This window comes from Mustela nigripes, chromosome 14 (genome assembly GCF_022355385.1).
Source record: "Mustela nigripes isolate SB6536 chromosome 14, MUSNIG.SB6536, whole genome shotgun sequence".
In the NCBI taxonomy this organism is placed as follows: domain Eukaryota; kingdom Metazoa; phylum Chordata; class Mammalia; order Carnivora; family Mustelidae; genus Mustela; species Mustela nigripes.
In genome coordinates, this window is record NC_081570.1 from 23,841,803 (window position 1) to 23,859,334 (window position 17,532).

At 44.9% G+C, this 17,532-nt stretch overlaps 1 protein-coding gene across 2 annotated transcripts in view; it reads left to right on the plus strand.

The window, feature by feature from the left end:
- The window catches only part of KPNA6 (karyopherin subunit alpha 6), a 53,341-nt gene extending 42,878 nt beyond the window's left edge, over positions 1-10,463 (plus strand). For both annotated transcript variants that reach the window (XM_059377011.1, XM_059377010.1), the window contains 11 exons: positions 78-177; positions 1,049-1,143; positions 2,343-2,474; positions 3,852-3,940; positions 4,886-4,985; positions 5,307-5,470; positions 5,614-5,692; positions 7,422-7,547; positions 8,100-8,227; positions 9,254-9,432; positions 10,030-10,463. In XM_059377011.1, coding sequence (XP_059232994.1) covers positions 78-177; positions 1,049-1,143; positions 2,343-2,474; positions 3,852-3,940; positions 4,886-4,985; positions 5,307-5,470; positions 5,614-5,692; positions 7,422-7,547; positions 8,100-8,227; positions 9,254-9,432; positions 10,030-10,217 — 1,380 coding nt within the window. In that variant the 3' untranslated portion in view covers positions 10,218-10,463. The remainder of the gene's footprint in view (positions 1-77; positions 178-1,048; positions 1,144-2,342; positions 2,475-3,851; positions 3,941-4,885; positions 4,986-5,306; positions 5,471-5,613; positions 5,693-7,421; positions 7,548-8,099; positions 8,228-9,253; positions 9,433-10,029) is intronic.
- The last annotated feature ends 7,069 nt before the right edge of the window (positions 10,464-17,532 follow it).

Genomic DNA, 17,532 nt, shown 5'->3' on the forward strand with positions numbered 1-17,532 from the left:
GATGCCAAACAGAAGTGTGTATTCATATCTAGTTCTGGTGTTGGTTTGCAAAGTCTTCAATCTGCCTTATGTTCTAGGAGAGTGTGATCACACGGGAGATGGTGGAGATGCTCTTTTCTGATGATTCTGACCTGCAGTTAGCAACCACACAGAAATTCCGGAAACTTCTCTCCAAAGGTACAAAGCCTGCTCCTCCCCAGGGAGGCCCTAATATGATTTAACCTCTTGTTTCCTCTCAACTGACTTCATTTTCTACTCGCCTTCACTCATTCTACTCTAGCCATACTGCTTTGGTATTCCTTGGACAAGACAGGCACATTCTTATCTATGCACTGGCTGTTCCCTCTGCCTGATACCCTCTGCTCACTGATAACTGTGTGACAACTCCCCACTTCTATGAGTATATTCTAGGTTCTCAGTAAGCCTGCCCTGGTGCCCTATCTAAAATTGCAAGTCCCCTCCACTCTCAGCGTTTTTACTCTTCTTACCCTGCCCTACTTCTTCTTTATTTCTTGTTACACTTACTAACATAATAGAATGTCTCTCCTCATTAGATACAAGCTCTGTGAGGGCAGAGACTTTTGACTTCATTTGTTGTTGTATCTTCAGTACCTAGAACTGTGTCTGTCACATAGTTTGTACTCAATAAAAAATTTGATGTATGATAGGAGAAATACTTCTTGTCTGAGTATATCAAGCAATCCTCCCAAGGGGGGAAAAAAGTGCTCTTTTTAGTAAGAGAAATAGTTAGATTAGGGTTCCCCACCTCTTGGGCTTTCTTCTCTTCCTTAATTCCTAACTTCAGGAATTAAGTTTCCAGAAGCCACAGGTGAGTATACTTAATTTAGGATTGGTTTTCTCTTTAGCATGCCAGCTATATCACACATATCAAACATGACCAATTATTGTGAAAACTACCTCACCAAAAAGGAGTTTGTAAATGTCAATTAGGACAGTCGGGACTACCTAGGAAGGATGGTGGATTCACCCCAGTGAATACATTAGCCTAAACCTCTCCTGACTTTTCCTTCCTTTCTCCCTCTTCCAGAGCCTAGTCCTCCAATAGATGAAGTTATCAACACTCCAGGAGTGGTAGATCGTTTCGTGGAGTTTCTGAAGAGGAATGAGAATTGCACATTACAGGTGAGGCCTGGTGTAAAAGAGTACCAGATAAAAACCCTCTTCCTAAGAAATTGTGTTTCTGTAGACACATCTCTCAGGAAATAGACAAGTAATACAAAAAAGTATTTAAGAAATGCCTCAGAGGTCTTGGTCTCAAATAGAGCCTAAATTTCTTCCCTAAAATAGTCTCAAAGGAAAGATACCAGAGGGGCGTTTGGGTGGTACAGTTGCTTAGGCTTCTGACTCTTGGGATTCAGCTCAGGTTGTGATCTCAGGGTTGTGAGGTTGAGCCCCAGGTTAGGTTCTGTGCTCAGCATGGAGTTTGCTTAAAACTCTCTAGCCATCTGTGCTGCCCCACCCCACCTCCACTGTGTTCATTCACATGCTCTGGCTCACTCTCCAAATAAAATTAAATCTTAAAAAGGAGAAGAAAGAAAGAAAAATGCCTTAATATGACAGCTTGATTATTCAGTTATAAATTAAAGGTTCTAGGGGTGCCTGGCTGGCTGAGTCCGTAGTACAGTAGAGTGTGCAACTCTTGATCTTGGGGTCACGAGTTTGAGCCCCACATTGGGCGTAGAGTTTACTTAAAAGTACATACAAATGTTCTAGTCCAATTCTCTCTCTCCTTTTTTTTTTTTTAAGATTTTATTTATTTATTTGACAGATCACAGGTTGGTAGGCAGAGAGAGAGAAGGGAAGCAGGCTCCGTGCTGAGCAGGGAGCGTGCTTCCTCCTCTCTCACTGCCTGCCTCTCTGCCTATTTGTGCTCTTTGTCTGTCAAATAAATAAAATAAAATCCTTAAAAAATAAAATAAAGACTTTTTATTTGTAAGTAATCACTATACCCAACGTGGGGCTTGAACTCAACAACACTGAGATCAGGAATTACGTGCTCCACTGACTGAGCCAGCTAGGTGCTCCCTGCTTTTTGTCTCTTAAAGGGGAAGAGGAGGAGGTTCCTGGGTTACTCTGGTGGTCAAGGGTCCAACTCTTGGTCTCAGCTCAGGTCTTGATCTCAGGGTCGTGAGTTCAAGCCTCACACTGAGCTCCATGCTGGGCCTGGAACCTACTTAAAGATAAAAATAAAGGGGAAGAGGAGAAGGCTTGTGTTTTAGTGTTTTAGTCAGGGGCAAGAGGCTTACTGCTCTCGGCCAGTTGGTAGGCATGGCTGCTCTGTCTGGAATGACCTCTCAGTCATGGTTTAATCTCACTTTCAGTTTGAAGCTGCCTGGGCTCTAACGAACATTGCCTCTGGAACCTCTCAGCAGACCAAAATTGTCATCGAAGCAGGGGCAGTCCCCATTTTCATAGAGCTGCTTAACTCGGACTTTGAGGATGTACAGGAACAGGTAATATACACATTTGGCTTGGTTCTTGATGGCATTTTTGTTTTCATAAAACACATATTGGATCTTTGTGATAAGAGTGTCTTTCATTATTTATAATGGAACACACCTATTGAGATGATTGGATGGGGCCCCTAGGTAGCCTCAAGTTGAGGAAGGTGGTCATCAGAGCCCCCAGCTCCTCCCATCCCTCCACCGCAACCTCCCCAGAGAACTGGGTTGGTGAGCCCATTGATGCCATGCCCTAGAGAGGGCATGGTGATGCCATGCCCTAGAGAGGGCATGGAAGTTCCATACCAGCCTGACTGCTTACCCCATACCTTGCCTTGTGCATCTCTTTCATTTAGCTCTTCCTGAGTTATATCCATCACAATAAGCTAGTAAATGTAAGCAAAGTGTTTTCCCTGCGTTCTGTGAATCATTCTAGTGAATTATTGAACCTGATGAGGGGATTATGTGAACTTTCGAATGTATGCCAGTTGGTTAGAAGTATGATGGCACCTGGGAGTTGCAGCTGGTGTCTAAAGTGGGGGCAGTCTTGTGGACCTGAGTCCTTAACCTGCGGAATCTCTGCTAACTCTGAGAGTTAGTGTCAACAAATGGTGTCGGATAATTGATTGCTGGTGTAGAGAAAACTTGGAATCAGAGGTGGTGTTGAAAAAAAGACAGCACATTATGCATTTTTCAATACCTACAGATCATAGAGATTAAGACACATCTTGCATTTCTTCCACTGGATTTCTACTGATTGTATAGAAAGTGGAAAGTGGTGCCTCCCTTTTCCTCCCTTAATACATACAGGGTAGATCCCGGAGCTGCAAGAATGCAACTCTCCAATCACTTCCTTTTTTTCTTTTTTCTTTTTTTTTTTTAGAGGTGTTAATCATGGGAACGGGTTTCTTGCAATTCACCTCTTTTTTTTTTTTTTTTAAGATTTTATTTATTTATTTGGCAGACAGAGATCACAAGCAGGCAGAGAGGCAGGCAGAGAGAGAGAGGAGGAAGCAGGCTCCCCGCTGAGCAGAGAGCCCGATGCGGGACTCCATCCCAGGACCCTGAGATCACAACCCGAGCCGAAGGCAGCAGCTTAACCCACTGAGCCACCCAGGCGCCCACTTCCTTTTTTTCTAAGGAGTGAGCATAGAGTGGTCTTGGTTTGGCTTCTTTGGCAGCAGTACAGATGTCAGCCTGTCTTCCCCCACTAAATCAGGAACTCTGAGAGGAAAGGCCCTCAGAGCGAATGCTCAGCAAGGAGGTTGGCAAGGAGGGTATCTTCATACGGTTTTTGTCCCAAGTTGCTGGTGGGTACTCACTCTGGTATAAAATATTGACAGAAGCCACTGGAGTCTGTGAGTGACGGTTCCATTATCCCCTTTTCAGGCAGTCTGGGCACTGGGAAACATAGCTGGAGACAGCTCCGTTTGCCGAGATTACGTCTTGAATTGTTCCATCCTTAATCCTTTGTTAACGTGAGTAATTATGATTGTCTGCACCTGGGGCATCTGTAAGGCAGCCACATGGCAGATCTCTCAGGGGCGCTTACCTTAAGGTGTTGAGTCAGTGCAAAACTACTAAAAGTTAAAAAAAAAAAAAACTAAAACTATGTTGATTGCCAAAGTAAAAGATGGAGATAGATTTTGAGAGTACGAAGATTGTAAGATTGTGTCTGTGCCAAGGAGAATCTTCTTTTTGCTTACTTCGTGGCACTATAGATTCTCATGTTGGTCATACCTGCCTCATTGTTGAGCCAGGAGAGAGAGGCAAGACTAAAGACTAGCCCATCTGGAAAAATCCAAACTTCTCATTGGAATGCATTGATTTGCTATTTTATGCATAAGTACATTGGAGAGCTATGTTGTAAACCACAGATTAAAGACCCCATGACGGATTATAGGGATCCTTTACCAATCCTTCCTTCCCATATCCTTCAAACAGAGCTTCATCTAAATTAAAATAGATGGATGGGTTGTACTTCGGAGACCATAATTTCATAGACTACCACTACAGCTCTTTCTTGGGTCCCTCGACAGAAAATCATTCCTTACCTCAGACTAGATCTTCCGCTTTCATTTCCAAAGAGAACAATACTCCTTGTTTAGATCTTGTGGCCAGAGTTAGGAGCACAGTATGTCCTATCTTAAAAGGCTTGCAGGTTTACTCAAATTCCAGCCCTTTGTATGTCCTTACTAGCTATGATCTTAACAAGCCACAGCTGGCCCTAATCCTCTGTGAAGATGTAGCTTGGCCACCTGGCCCAACCAAGCTCAGTGAACTTAGGTCTATGGGTAGGAAGACAAGTGCAGCTGTTAGAGTCTTAGGAGTCTAATGGGATTTGCTCCTGGGGTTCTTAGGTGAAGCCCTGTGCCAACAGCATCATTGCTCAGGATCTGTCTATGCTTTACTGTTTCCTTCAGACTCCTCACCAAGTCCACACGATTGACAATGACACGGAATGCAGTCTGGGCTCTGTCAAATCTCTGCCGAGGAAAGAACCCACCCCCAGAGTTTGCAAAGGTGAGAGAGCTTCTTACCAGTGCCTGAGTGAAAGCAGTTCCCTTCACGTGCAGGCATTCTGATATAGGAGTTTTCAAGTCTTTGGGGGACCCCTTAGGGTCTCAGTCCATGAGAAACTGAAAGAGGCAATTGTCAATAAAGTAGGTGATCTTTTGTGTCTTGGATAGCAAAGTGAGAAAGGTAGTCCTGATGGTTTAATGTAGCAGAAATCTCTAGGGCTTGGATGTCCTTGTAGAGGGGGATACAGCGATGTTAGGGGTAGTGGTAGAGCTGATGTAAGCCCTGTCCCCTCACAAGTGCCTCTCACTCTGCTTCCAACAGGTCTCCCCTTGTTTGCCTGTGCTGTCTCGCCTACTCTTCAGCAGTGACTCAGACTTGCTGGCAGATGCTTGCTGGGCCCTTTCTTATCTGTCTGATGGCCCCAATGAAAAGATCCAGGCAGTCATAGACTCTGGAGTCTGCCGAAGATTGGTAGAGCTTCTAATGTGAGTGGGTAGAAATAGATTCCCTAAAGTTCTCCATGCTCAAACTAAAGAGCTGCAGTAAGCAGTCTTGCCACTCTGTGCAGAGGTCTGGAGCCGTGACAGTGCTGCTGGCCCTCTGCTGATCAAGTCTCCCTCCTCTGTAGGCACAATGACTACAAAGTGGCCTCTCCTGCCCTGAGAGCAGTGGGTAACATCGTCACCGGGGATGACATCCAAACCCAGGTAAGGAAGAAACTATTTAGGGACAAAAGCCCTAACCAAGAGTTTGGGTCCTGTTGGGGGACAGCGTGGTCCAGGAGCATGGGCTTGGGTGAAAAATTCCAGCTTTGCCACTTTCTGTATGATCAACTTGATTGCCTTAATTTCTTTTATAAGTTGGAAATCATTGTCCATTGGGTGCTTTTGAAGGAAAACTAAATGGAAGAGACTAATTAACTGGGACACTGTAGGATAATTCTTAAGTTTTTGAGTCATGGTCTCCTTGAGACACAAAGCTGTGGGAACCTTACCCCTACTTCCTATGCCCTCAGAATCCAACAGACCCTTCCTCATGTTAGTAAGACCTCCAGTGAGGGCACAGTAAAAAGGCTTCTTTTGTTGAAATGCTAGAGATCAGAGTATTCTTTTGGTCTCGAGTAGTTGGCATAATTCTGTGGGATTCTTGACAGATTTCTAACAGGTGAATGATCTCACTCAAACCCACATTCCTTTCCTAGGTCACTGTGTGTGTGTGTGTGTTTGTGCATATATGTGTGAATTTTCATAACATGTACTGCTTTTACCACTCAGTGTACACCTCAGTGGCATTCAGTCCACTCAAGTTATTTGTCATCACCACCCATTCCCACAATGTTTCATCATCCCCTCACTCCCTTCTCAGTGCCCCTCACTTCTCTGTGTCTATTAAATAATAACTCCCCATTTCCTCTTCCCTGGGCCTCAGTCCTGGTAGGCATCCCAACAGTTTTTTATCTTAGGAGTTGATTACTCTAGGTCCCTCATATAAGTGGAACTATATATAGTTGTCCTTCTGGGTCAGCAAATTACACTTAGCCTAATGTCTTCAAGGTTCATTCATTCGTAGGATGTGGCATGCCTTCATTCCTTTTTATGGCTGAATAGTAGTCCATTATATGCATATATCACATTTTATTTATCCATTTGTCTTGTTGAAAGATATTTGGGGTTGTTTTCGCCTTTTGGGTATTAACGAATAAGGCTACATTGAACAGTGATGTATAAGTATCTGTCCCTGCTTTCAGTTCTTTTAGGTAAATACCCAGAAGTGGAATTACGGAATCATACACTGATTTTATGTTTAAGATTCTGAGGGCCTGCCTGCTGTTTTGCACAGTGGCTTCACTGTTTTATATCTCTACCAGGAACGTACTAGGTTATGATTTCTCTAGATCCTTACCAACACTTATATTGTCTGAGGTTTTTGATAATAGCCATCCTAATAAGTGTGAAATGGTATCTTATTTTAGTTTGTTGGTTTTTTGTTTTGCTTGTTTTTTAAGTAGGCGCCAAACTCACTGTGGGGCTTGAACTCACAACCCTGAGATCAAGAGTCAGATGTTAGACCAACTGAGCCGGCCAAGTGCCCCCTTATTGCAGTTTTGATTTGTATTCCCCTGATGATTAGTGATGTTTGGCAGCTTTTCATATGCTCATTGGCCATCTGTGTTTCTTTGCAGAAATGTCTGTTCAAGCCCTTTCAACATTTTTTAAATTAGGTTCCTCAGGGTTTTTTTTTGTTGTTGTTAGTTGTAAGAGTTCTTTATTCTGGATATTAATTCCTATCAGATAATGGTTTGCATATATTTTCTCCCATTCTGTGGTTTGCCTGTTCCCTCTGTTGATGATGTCTTTGGTGCACAAAAGTTTTTAATTTGGATTAAGTCCTGTTTACCTGATTTTTCTTTTGTTTCCTGTGCTTTTGGTGTTCTAGGTCATTCTTAACTGTTCCGCCCTCCCTTGCCTCCTCCACTTGCTGAGCAGCCCCAAGGAGTCAATCCGGAAGGAAGCTTGCTGGACCATTTCAAATATCACTGCTGGCAACAGGGCTCAAATACAGGTGAAACAAGTAGAAGGGAAGGGGCCAGGGCAGAAGCAGGTGGGAAGGCAAGGGAACACGAGAGGTTGTGGGATATTTGGATCTAGAAGAAACAGTTTGTTTCCCTTTAGAAATTGGGGTCTGGGGTGCCTGGGTGGCTCAGTGGGTTGAGGCCTCTGCCTTCGGCTCGGGTCATGGTCCCGGGGTTCTGGGATCAAGCCCCGCGTCGGGCTCTCTGCTCCGCAGGGAACCTGCTTTCTCCCCTCTCTCTCTCTGCCTGCCTCTTTGCCTACTTGTGATTTCTCTCTCTGTGAAATAAATAAAATCTTTAAAAAAAAAAAAAAGAAAGAAAGAAAGAAATTGGGGTCTGTGTGCTGTTGAAGATTTATAAGGAGCCAGGTTCCTCTGTAGCCTCTTGCTTCTATGGGAAGAACAAAGGACCCCCAGGAAGAGAGAGATGTCTGAATCTTAGCTAATTTTGTAGGCTAGATTTGCTTAATCTTCTTAAAGTGACTTTCTCTGTGTGTGTCTTTCCCCCACCCCCACCTCCTCCGCCCCGCCATCCTCTCTCAGGCTGTCATAGATGCAAATATCTTCCCCGTGTTGATTGAAATTCTTCAGAAAGCAGAGTTCCGTACAAGGAAAGAGGCAGCCTGGGCCATCACCAATGCCACATCAGGAGGAACCCCTGAGCAGATCAGGTATCCATTCGTTTTTCATTGTCTTGAGTGATCTGTGTACTCTTATTCTTGGTTCATGGTCTACAAAAACCACTAAACTGCTCTTCCTGGGATAGGTCTACACCAGTCCAAAAGCACCAGGTTTAAGTGGTAAGCTGCTAGATTGGCTTTGGAATCTGGAATAGATTCCTCTAAAGCATGTACCTCTTTCCTTCTTAGAGAATAGAAACCTAGGACACAGACATCCATCTCTCCTTTACTTTCTACCTTCCAGAGAATTTAAATCTATATAATTGTCAGTTATTCATACAAATGAAGGAGGAACCATGCTGTGATTCATTCATAGCAACTTTTTTGGGAAATCATTTTGGGGAGGGGTGACACTCGAGAGAAGCAAATAGAAAGCCATTGTGTGTATGGTTTTTGATTTTGGTTTCCATCATCAACATGAGTAGGAGTGATGGGAACTGGACAAGTGTTTTCCCCTCAGCTTGGGGCCCAGGAAGAGGAGTAGGAATATAGTTAGCATGTTTAAACCCTTGGGAGAAAAGGGATAATCTTGAGTTAAGCTTTTTTGAAGGATTCAGGGTTGTAAAAGCCCTTTGGACAAGTGAAAACATGAGTAAAGGTACAAGAATCAGAAACCTGGAGATGTTTACTTTATGCCCTTTGAAGGGAATGATGGGAGATGATGCTAAAAAGGAGGGTAGGAACCTAACTGTAGAGGGCCTGTTTTGTCAGGCCTGTAGAGCTTGGACCGAACATTTTAAACAGGGAAGTAATGTGTTCAATGTGGTAACATTACAGTAAGGAGGGAGAGTTGAGACAGGGAGGAGCAGTCTATGGCAGCCTTCCCCATGGAAATGACTAGACCCAGAGCACTGGAAGAGTGGAGAGACTGAGATGAAGAAGTGATTATGAAGACTCAGCAAGGAGGGGTTGCCACGAGTGTTGATATGTGTGAAGGAGACCCACAGGCCCTACAGCACCTGCCTCGTACCTCTCTTGCCCTGCATTAATTTAGACTTCCCTGGTCTCTGCCCCTAGGTACCTCGTCTCACTCGGCTGCATCAAACCCCTGTGCGACTTGCTGACTGTGATGGATTCAAAGATTGTGCAGGTGGCCCTCAATGGGTTAGAGAACATCCTTCGGCTTGGAGAGCAAGAAGGCAAGCGCAGTGGCTCAGGGGTCAACCCGTACTGTGGCCTCATTGAGGAAGCCTATGGTATGTGTCCTGTCTTCCAGCCTCACCTCTGCCTTAACTAGAGAGGTTCCAGGTCAGAACCCAGGGACTGTGGGCCCCCAAAGTAGTCTACATGTAAAGCTATGGGATTTGGGGGGGGGTCATCATTGAACAAGGTTTTATCGCATCGTTTCCTTCTCCCTCTGAGGGGCCATAGATCCTTCTCTTTTGATAAGTAAGCATGGCACAGATGCAGAAATAGAGCTCCAGAACTGATGAGAGAAACAGGCATGGGAAGGTAGGTTTTCAGCTCACCTAGCAAGTTCCAGTAAAAGTGCTCATCACTTATCTCTGAGAGCTTCAGAGAAGTTAAATATTTGCCCAGGCCACATAGGTAGTTAAAGCAAAATCAGGATTAGAGCTTCTGATTTAGAACTGACATTTTGGTCTTATTCCTTTGGGGCTATGTAGTTTTGGTAGAGTCTTGGCTCTCCTTTCTTGCCAAAGACAGATCTGATCGTATTACTTAGTTGATAAACACTAACGTACCTCAGGGAAGGGAAAACATAAATGTTTCATGGCCCCATAGAAGAGCAGTCACAGTTTACTCTTGTCCCTCCTTCCTTCTTGCCACCATAGGCTTGGATAAAATTGAGTTTCTCCAGAGCCATGAGAACCAGGAAATCTACCAGAAGGCCTTCGACCTCATTGAGCACTACTTCGGTGTAGAAGATGATGACAGCAGCCTGGCTCCCCAGGTGGATGAGACACAACAGCAGTTCATCTTCCAGCAGCCTGAGGCCCCTATGGAGGGCTTCCAGCTATAATGTCTGCCTCCGGGGAGGGGAGGGGATGGGAAGCACCACCAACCAGCGGAAAAGCAGCCCTCTGGTGGGCGGGAAACCAGCCCCCCCATCATCAGCCACCACACACCTCTGCTGCCCTGGAAACTGTGCTCTTGACCTGCTCCGCCCCCTTCCCTGGAGGGAGCACCCTCTGGACAGACAGAACCATCTGAGGCTCACATTTGGGTTTTCTGACAAGAAGGGGACGTGTTGGGTTTTTTTTCCTTACACTATATTTTGGCTGCACATATGTCTTTAACCCAGGAGCCCAGGGGTAGACAAAGGAGGACTGAGGTAATCAATTTTGCACCTTTTAATTTTTTTTTTTTGTTTTTTGTTTTTTGTTTTTTGTTTTTTTTCCTTTAGTGGTGACTTCCTTCCCTTTTATCTTCCTTCATCCTTCCCAGTTCTCTGCCCTGATCTGTGTAACTCTTATCTTGGGTACTTGAGCAGATGGAATATTCCAGAGGTGGGGGGTGGGAGGGGAGGGGAGAAATTCAAAACAAAGTGTTCTTGCTCTGACAGAATATTAATCTTGTATGCTTGGATTGAGTTATTTAATTTTTTTTTTCTTTTGCACATTTTTCTTGTATTAAGATTGCTCTTTCCAAGAGCCATGAGTTCCTGGTTTTAGGAATCCCAGCTGCCAGCATGGTCTGGGACTGGGGGCTGAGGGGGAGGTCACTATGAGAAAAAGGTTCCTTCCTCCCTCTAGCCCCTTCCCAGACTCTTTAGTCTGGGAGAACTCCTTCCCTCCAGGGGCAAGTACACCAGTGGGAGCGGAGGGGAGGAGCACAGGCCTTCAGATGGGGCTTCCTATATGTCGCTACTGATCCCATGTTTCCTATCCACCTTCCAATGGTGCGACCCAACTTCATTTGTTTACTTGAAAATTCCCCTCGGAGTTGAATGAACCTCTGAGGTAGCTGTATTTTCTCCTAAGCACGAGACAGGGGGCAGTGTTCCTTCCTCTCTCCTGAGGAGAAAGTCCTTGCTCTGGTGACCCATAAGTTGCAGAGGAGGTGGAGTGAGAGTGTCATGTATTGGGATAGCCAGGGATCCCTGCCTTTGGCCTTTCTTCTTCCTCCTCTTCTTCCATAGTTGGATCATGTATATTTTACTTCCAAAGGAGAGAATGTCAAAAAGTTCTGTATTTTTTTATATTCTATATATTAGGTAGGTCAGTCTTAATTGGTCTCAAGAGGAAGAACTGTCTGTAATTTCTATAAGTAGGATACTGTGAGGAAGACCAAAAAGAGAGGGGGAAGCCGCTTCGCTCAGGGAGCCTGAGCTTGGTCCTTTTCCTCTCTGTTTAGGTTCTGGGCCACCACCTGGGACCAACCCTTAGCTCTGGAACCTTTATATAGCAGGTCAGCCTGGTCTGATAGTCCCAGTACCTGAAGGGAGCAAGGATGGCCCTGGGGCCCGGAGAAGTCTACCACTCTAGTCCTTATTGCTAAGCATCCTGCTTATATCAGGAAACCCAGAAAGCAGTCTGCCTTCTCAGATTCAGTCTTAAAGGCCCTGGCCATGTAAGGTATCACACACGGCTGCCTCTCCAGTGGTCACAGAAACTTAGCAGCCTTGGGACTTTTGTGAGAGTTATTGCTATCTTTCCTGTTTGGGATCCTTGGACCTGGTTTGGGTTTTTCCCATCCTTGTGACAGTTAAAATCCTAATGCCGTTCCTCTTTGAGTAAAGCTAGTACAATGCCTCAGTGGCTTGCCTACGCTTCGGTGGATTACATGAGAGTAAAGTCCAGTTGTTGGGGAGAGGAGTGGAGAAAGTTGCTGCCTAAGTGTAGACCAACTGTGGAGCTGTGGGCACAGTCTGCCCTGCCCCTGCTTCCCCACCGTGGTCAGTCCCGTGCCTGCGCTGAGCTGTAGTTGCCCTTCCCCAGAGACAGTGCCATTCTTACTCCCATTCCTGCACATCCCTTCTGGCTCAGGTTAAATCCCTACCCCTCTGCTTACAGATCTAAAGTTCAGGTGCTCACTATCGGCCATTGGTCTCGAATTTGCCCTCTCCTAGTGTTGAGATCCAACTCCAGAACCATTTGCTGAGGAAGGTGGTGTGGGGCTTGCGGTTATCCCTGAAAAGTCACACCAGTGCTGTGCCACCTTAGTACATCAGACCTTAGTACCCTGACCTTAGTACATCAGATGCTATTGTTCAGCTTAGGAATGACAAATACTGGCTCACAAGGAGGCAAGGGGAGGGACCTCTGTCACTTGGCCCACTGACTCCATTAAAAAATTTTCCCCTTCAGTTCAAAGAAAAGCCACCTGCCCCTACCCCCTTGTCCTTATCCCAAGGGCAAAGCACTTTAGTAGGACCCTATTTTGTACATCTCAAGCAATAGTTGAGTCCCTGTCGTTGGGGCCAGATTTTTATTGTGAGACATACACACCCTGCTTTTCACAGCTACTCCTCTAAAATCTTGCACTTCAGATCTGGGGCCTATACCAGATGGAAGACTCTTTTTTGATCATCTGGCTGCTGCTTAGAGCCAGTTTTCTCCAAGGACCTGAAACACTGAAGTCTCCCAGGGTGCAGCATGAGGACAGATTTCTCATAAAGTGGCCTCTAGGAGCATTCCTTCGTTGACGTCTTCCTCAGACTATATTTTCCCACTATTTCCTTCGACCCCTCTTTCAGTCCACAGGTGAGGTTCTTCCAGCCCCCAGGGGCAATAACATTACCTTCAGTGTCTCCTCCTCCTCTCCTTTGGTTCTTTTGGAAACCAAAACATTATTTCTGTAGCCCAGCCTTGACAGCCACTCTTCATGGGCAGCCCCCATCTGGGCATCAGACCCTGGCCTCAGTGAGGTCAAAGTCTGCTTTCCAGTAGATTTCTGAATGGATGTTGTAGGGATGAAGGGGCTCCGCAGCCTCTTTTAGGGAATAGCTTGAAAAGACATGTTTTTGGAATCTTCACATGCTGGCACATGGCTGCTATATCAGTTTAAGATCTCTGTTGGAGCTGGAGGTATCTAGGTGTGGATTCGAGGATAAGGAGCCTCTTTCTTAGCTGAAGTGTTCAAGGACTGTTGGAACGGTGCCAGCCATTCTTTATTGCCAGCCCCTCTGGTTATCCCACCCCCAACATCTTCTCTAGTACTAATAGAGTCTCTGGTGTTACAAGTCTGCCTTCAATTCTGAGCTGTTCCCAGGTAACTATGTGGTCTTGGCGTTGGCTGCCACCTTCCAGTGAGACCTCACAGGTTCCACTTTGAGCTGGCCAGTCTGGTTACATGGGGCAGTGCGGACAAATGACCTTTCTGAGGAGCAGGCACTGATGACCTCAGCTTTCGGGGACCCTTGCTCTTCCCCACCCCCTTACCTAGAACCCTTAGATCTCTTCTACTCTTTTCCCTGGAAGCCACTTTCCAAGAGCCCTATTTTTTAGAGCTAAACTGCACAGATCATAGCTGCTACTGTACTTGGTCAAGGACAAGTGAAAGAAAGCTCTCAGGCACACTTTTCTAATTCAAGTCACACTAGTTTAAAATGAAAACCATCTGGCAGAAAGAACTATATTTCCATGTTCTCACATCTACATGTTTCCCTCTATGCCCTTAGAGCTACTTGTTTCTAACAAACTAAAAGGGAAGGAGATGAATGCCTAACAGTGCTTCCCTCTTCTCCCTGAGACTCACTCAGCTTGGTTTCCTCATCTGGGATTCTTCAGTAGATTCGTCTGTGAGCTCAGATTCTGGATTTTCAGTTGAAGGCGGGGAGCCATAGGGAGGATGGGCAGGCTGGAGGCCTCCCTGGCAGGCTGGGGAAAGGTGTGAGGCTTTGCACTGAACCATAGGAAGCACTCATTACCAGTAGCAACATCTTCTAGGTAGGACTTTCCTAGAAATTGCTAGAAGTCCTAGAAACTGTCCTAGAAGTGAGTGAGTGTGAGACTGCAAAATTGCTCATAGTAGGTTTCTTCCACAGCCGTTTAGGATTGCACATTCTAGACCAATCTTTTCCAGTATTTTTTCTGTGTCTTTCGAAGACTTTTGTTAAGCCAACCAGCTGAGAATTTGGCCCTGAGGGGATCCATGTAGTAGGCACTAGCTGCTCTTTGGCCAAGGCCTTTGTAAATGATTCAGTCATCCCACTGTCTACCCCCTAGCCCCATCCCCACTTTAAGACCATGACAAGGGAAGAATTTGAAGTTAATACCAATCAAGTCTGTGAATTAAAGCTGTTATTTTCCTCTGAGAGAGCATTTTGCATCAGACCTGGGGTATGTGCAGAACCAAAACTGGGTGTGGGAGGCAACATTAAATTTTGGGCCCAGAACACCCAGGAAAAAGGTCTCTCCAGTGGGTTTGGGCCTACCTTGCTATTTCTTGGCCAGCCTGACTGCTGATGTCCTTGTTGGCACATACCTAAACCCCTTTCCTAACACTAGCCCTGCTCCCCTGTGTAAGTTAGATTTTCAGCTCCTGGTTTGGGGAGAGAGAACTGCCATGCCCTGGGGCCAGTGAAGGAAGTCAAAGCTCAGATCCTGAAACTGGCTGGGAACCTCTTGACTCAGGATGTCATTCAAGAGTTCCACCTCTACCAGAACCCTCAGACCCTAGAGTCAGGTATTGTCTCCTATAGCCAGCTTTCATGGGATCTGCCTTTGATTGATGACTAAAGAAGCTAAGGAGGGGTGAAGGGTGGGTATGAGGTCCCAGCCACCGAGGTCAGACTGGATGTCCTTCAAAAACAGCTTGGGTTCCCAGCTAAAGACCCTAGGAAGGTGAATCAAAACTTTTTCCTCATTGGTTTATTCTTTCCAAGTCCATTTGCTTTTAGTTTTCTAAGAACTATAAACTCTGGCTATTTTCCATGTTCTCAGGGCCCCTGGGTAGACAGAAAAGCTTGATGATTTCAGAGCAGACATAGGCCAAGAAACCGTGGCATTGAGTGTGCTGAGTCCAGACAAATGATATTTATATACACACCCAAATTTGAAGAGAAAATGTATTTCTTTAGGTTTCAAACACTGTACTAGATATAAAGCAAAAATAAAAAACCTGTTGCAAAGTTCTAAATCGTCTCTTTTCAAATCATCCTAACTTGATTTTTTTGGAAGCGAATAAGGTAAGAGTGTTTAAACGTGTGGCCTAACAGTGGAATTAGGATTGCAGCAGCCTGCTCCTGCTTATATTTTTTAACATTTTATTTACTCATTTAAGAGACAGAGTGTGCAAATGAGCTGCAGGGAGGAACAGAAGCAGATACCCCAGTGAGCAGGGAGCTCAATACCTGGCCACTCCCAAGACCTTGAGATCATGACCTGAGTCAACATAGATGCTTAACCAACTGACCCATCCAGGCAGCCCAAGAATTTTAAGTAGGCTCCACCACAACACAGGGCTCAAATTCACAATCCTAAAATCAAGACCTGAGCTGAACTCAAGATTTGGACGCTTAGCTAACAGGCTCTCAAGCACCCCAAGAATTTCTTTTACTCCGCTTTATTGAAATATAATCGAGATACAGTAAATGGCACATATTTAAAACGTACAGTTTCGTAAGTTTCGACATATCCACCCATGAAACCATCACGACAGTCAAGATAGTGAACATACCCATCACTTCCAGAAGTTTTACGTGCCCCTGTGGAGTCCCTCCTTCCCTCCAAACCCCCAGCATCCACTGATACATGTTCTGTCACATTGTTTAGTTTGCATTTTCTAGAGTATCTCTGCAGGATTTTGACATCATTTTATCAGTTTCAGCCACTGGGGTCATAACAAAACTACTCTGTTTAGGTCAATTCCTAAATCAAGAGATTACAAACAACCAGCCAAAAGGTGGTTCAACCTAAAAGGAAGGTTTGGGCTGGCTGATAGAGTATTCATTGCCAACATTTTTTAAAAGATCTAACTTGAAAAATCTCTGGCACTATTGGACCTAAGTTTCTGCTTGAAAACAATCTGCAAAAGAGCTCTATTTTATCACAATCCCCACCCTTCTCAGTGATCTCCCCAACTGACTAGAAAATGTTAATATTGTTGCAATTTTCTTTTACAGTAGAGGAGAAAACCTTTAACCCATGTTTCTCAAATTTTCTCTGCCATGCCCCTGTAGGCCACTGTTGATCCTTCTAGCTATACCATTCCACCCCTTACCCCACACAGGCCTTGTTCTTACTATCTTCTTTATCTCTGCCTAGAACACCCTCTTAAAATGGGAAGCCATCAAGGCCTGATTTATGTTACCTCAAGAGATTTCCAACATGTTTTTCTGGAAATAATCAGGGCCTTAGTTCAGAAACACCTAGATTCCAAACATTTCCGGCTTGAGTCCCATCTTTGTACTCTTATACCAGATTTTCAAGGTTACCTGGTAAACAGATTAAGGGTTGGGGAAGAGCACTATCCTTAAGTCTAACTGGGGAAGATACTGATCATCCTTAGGAGCCCCGAAAAAGTGCTCGATTTACACAATTTCATTCACTGCCCTGGACTGATGCTAGCTAGGCTTTAGAACTACAATTTAGCCAATAGTTTTTGTAATGTTCATTGACTTGTAAGCAAATTATTTCAACATCTCATTACTAATGCTGTTGCAGAGCTCTATCTAGACCTAGGGAGCTGGGACAGACTGCTGAGCACTAGGAAGGCTCTGAAGTGACCTTTGTGCTGGACCTCGAAATACTGTTTTTGTTATGGCATTTTGGAAGCTGGAATAGCACCTCTAAAAAACTGGGAAATCCTGAAAATAATTAAAGTATAGTGGGAACAAAAAAGAGGGCATGGGCAGGATTGGCTGGAAATAAGCCAGACCATTTACACATTAAATTTCAGGCACATGAGTTGTTGGCTATTATTCCATTATCCGTAGGCAGCTGAATAAAGAACTGTGATACCACATTTGGAGAGAGTTTGAGTTTTCCTTCCCCCTTTAGCCCCAGTACAACTTGGAATTTGACTGTAGAGGGTGGGTCAGTCAGAGAAAAAGCTCAGGAATCTCCTGAGGCCAAACTTCTTGCAGAGCCCCTTCAGCCCCTTCCAAAGAGGGACTGAGGGTGGTAATATGGAGGGGGGTGTGTATAAATAATTTAGCCAAATTACCATTCCTTCTGGGTACGAGGCACGGTAGTCCAGGAGTTAAAATGGGTACTGTGCCAGACTTCCTGGTTTTGAATCCCTGCTCATACCACTCAATAGTGATGGGACAAGTAACTTTTGACTTAAGTGTCCTCAGATGCAAATGGGAATGACAAATAGTACTAATCTTCATAAGCAGTTACGAGGGTTAAGCTAGTAGATGAGAAAGCCCACTGTTGGCGCTCAAATTA